Source organism: Panicum virgatum, chromosome 8K (assembly GCF_016808335.1).
Source record: "Panicum virgatum strain AP13 chromosome 8K, P.virgatum_v5, whole genome shotgun sequence".
Lineage (NCBI taxonomy): Eukaryota > Viridiplantae > Streptophyta > Magnoliopsida > Poales > Poaceae > Panicum > Panicum virgatum.
Genome location: NC_053143.1, coordinates 47,520,619 through 47,522,749, shown reverse-complemented (window position 1 = coordinate 47,522,749; position 2,131 = coordinate 47,520,619). Strand labels below are relative to the sequence as shown.

Here is a 2,131-nt window from a genome sequence, read left to right as displayed (position 1 = left end):
AGGTTTAGCCATTCTGGAGAAGTCTGGAATGAAGCGGCGATAATATCCGGCTAAGCCAAGAAAACTTCTGATATGATGGACGGATGTGGGAGGCTTCCAATCCATCACTTTCTGAACCTTGCTTGGATCAACAGATATTTCACACTATCCAACCAGAATTCACAATTTGAGAATTTAGCATATAGGCGATGATCCCATAATCTTTGAAGAACAACTCGCAAGTGGTAAGCATGATCCTCTTCATTCTTAGAATAGATTAGAATGTCGTCAATGAAAACAATAACAAACTTGTCTAGTTCTGGCATAAACACCAAATTCATAAGATACATGAAATAAGCCGTTGCATTTGTAAGACCAAAATTCATTACCAGATACTCATAGAGTCCATATCTGGTAGAGAAGGCCGTCTTCGGAATATCACATGGCCTGATTTTGATTTGATGGTAACCGGAACGGAGATCAATTTTAGAGAAAACTCTAGCTCTGGCTAACTGATCAAACAAGATGTCAATGCGGGGAAGAGGATACTTGTTCTTGATTGTCACTGTATTGAGGGGTCTATAATCCACACATAGCCTCAAGTTGTTATTATTTTTCTTCATGAATAGGGCTGGGCGACCCCAAGGTGAAGCACTTGGACGAATCTAACCTTTGTCCAGAAGGTCTTGAAGCTGGATCTTCAATTCTACTAACTCATTTGGTGGCATTCGGTAGGGTCTTTTAGAGATAGGAGTTGTGCCTAGTTGTAACTCAATCACAAACTCAATATCTCTATCAGGAGGCAATCCGGGCAAGTCATTCGGAAAGACATCTGCATACTCGCACACTACCGGAATGTCTTCTAGTTTTATATCTTTCATGGCAAAGGTACAAGGAGTGATGTACTCTTGTGATGGAAGATAAAGGGTAGTGGCTCCTTGGTATGGTGAATCAATCTCAATAGCTCGGGAAGAGATATCTAACATTACTCTATGTTTGGTCATCCAGTCCATACCCAGGATAACATCCATACCTTCTAGACTTAAAGAAATCAAGTCGGTTTTGATCAACTTGCTACCCAACTGAATTGGCACACGTCTAAGGATTTGATTGGAAGCTATTTTACCACCAGATGTGGTAATCATGTATGGTGCCTTTGTATGACTAGAATCCAATCCTAGTCTTGCCCCACATTTAGCACTAATGATTCTAGGGGTTGCACCAGAATCAAACAGTATAACGGTAGGCTTATGATGGATAGAGAATATACCCGTCATAATTGGTGCGCCCTCTGGAAGTTCAGCAAGAGTAGTAAAGTTGATCTTTCCTTGCCTGACTTGCATGACTTGTTTCTTACCCTTGCCCTGGTTGTTCTGATTAGAATTCTGACCTTGGGCAGGCTTCTGGTTTCGGGGGCAATTCCTGGCGAAGTGCGTAGGACTTCCGCAGGTATAACAATGGTTGTCGCTATTTGCACGGTTTGGTTGTTGAACATTTGGCCTTGGCCCAGACTGTTGCTGTTGAGGCATAGGAGGTCTAACCGCTCCTTGTTGCTGAGGTGGCCTGAAAACCCATCTGCCTGATGGAGGATTTCTCTGTGGGACCCTGGGTACTGTATTCTGCACCAAACGATACCTTGGTGGCTGCACACCAGAGGGTCCAGTCGGTGCCTTCCTCTTCTTCTCAGCACGATGCCCTGTAATGCAATCGTCCTGAGTAATGGCCTTATTCACCAGCTCATTAAAACTGTCGGTGTGGACAAGGTTGAGACGCTCCTTGAGCTTGGTGTTAAGACCATGGCAGAAACGATCCTGCTTCTTGGCATCGCTGTCTGCATGATAACCGGCATACTGGCACAGGTGATTGAAGACATGTGCGTATTGAAGCATAGTGCGATTTCCTTGAGTAAGTGCTAAGAATTCATTTAGCTTCCGCTCCAGGAGTCCCTCGGGAATATGATGCGTCCTGGAAGCGGTCCTGAATTCTTTCCAAGTGACGACATGATTGGCGGGCAGCAATGATCAAAAAAAAAAGATCCTACTGATTAGTGATCACGCACCAGCAAGCCAAACCATGAAAATTTGACGGACTGACTTTTCCCCTCCTTTCCATTTCGGAAATTTTTCACTTCTCATGATCTATCCTATTTTCC

At 43.8% G+C, this 2,131-nt stretch overlaps 1 protein-coding gene across 1 annotated transcript; it reads right to left on the bottom strand.

The window, feature by feature from the left end:
• Nucleotides 1-644: 644 nt before the first annotated feature.
• On the bottom strand, nt 645-1,868 carry LOC120645838. The gene has a single exon (XM_039922570.1). It carries the CDS (start codon nt 1,866-1,868, stop codon nt 645-647), a length of 1,224 nt encoding a protein of 407 aa, XP_039778504.1.
• Between the last annotated feature and the right edge of the window lie 263 nt (nt 1,869-2,131).

Bases quoted from the DNA above. Each gene is read 5' to 3' on its own strand.
- LOC120645838 (XM_039922570.1), bottom strand. From the start codon at position 1,868: ATGCTTCAATACGCACATGTCTTCAATCACCTGTGCCAGTATGCCGGT.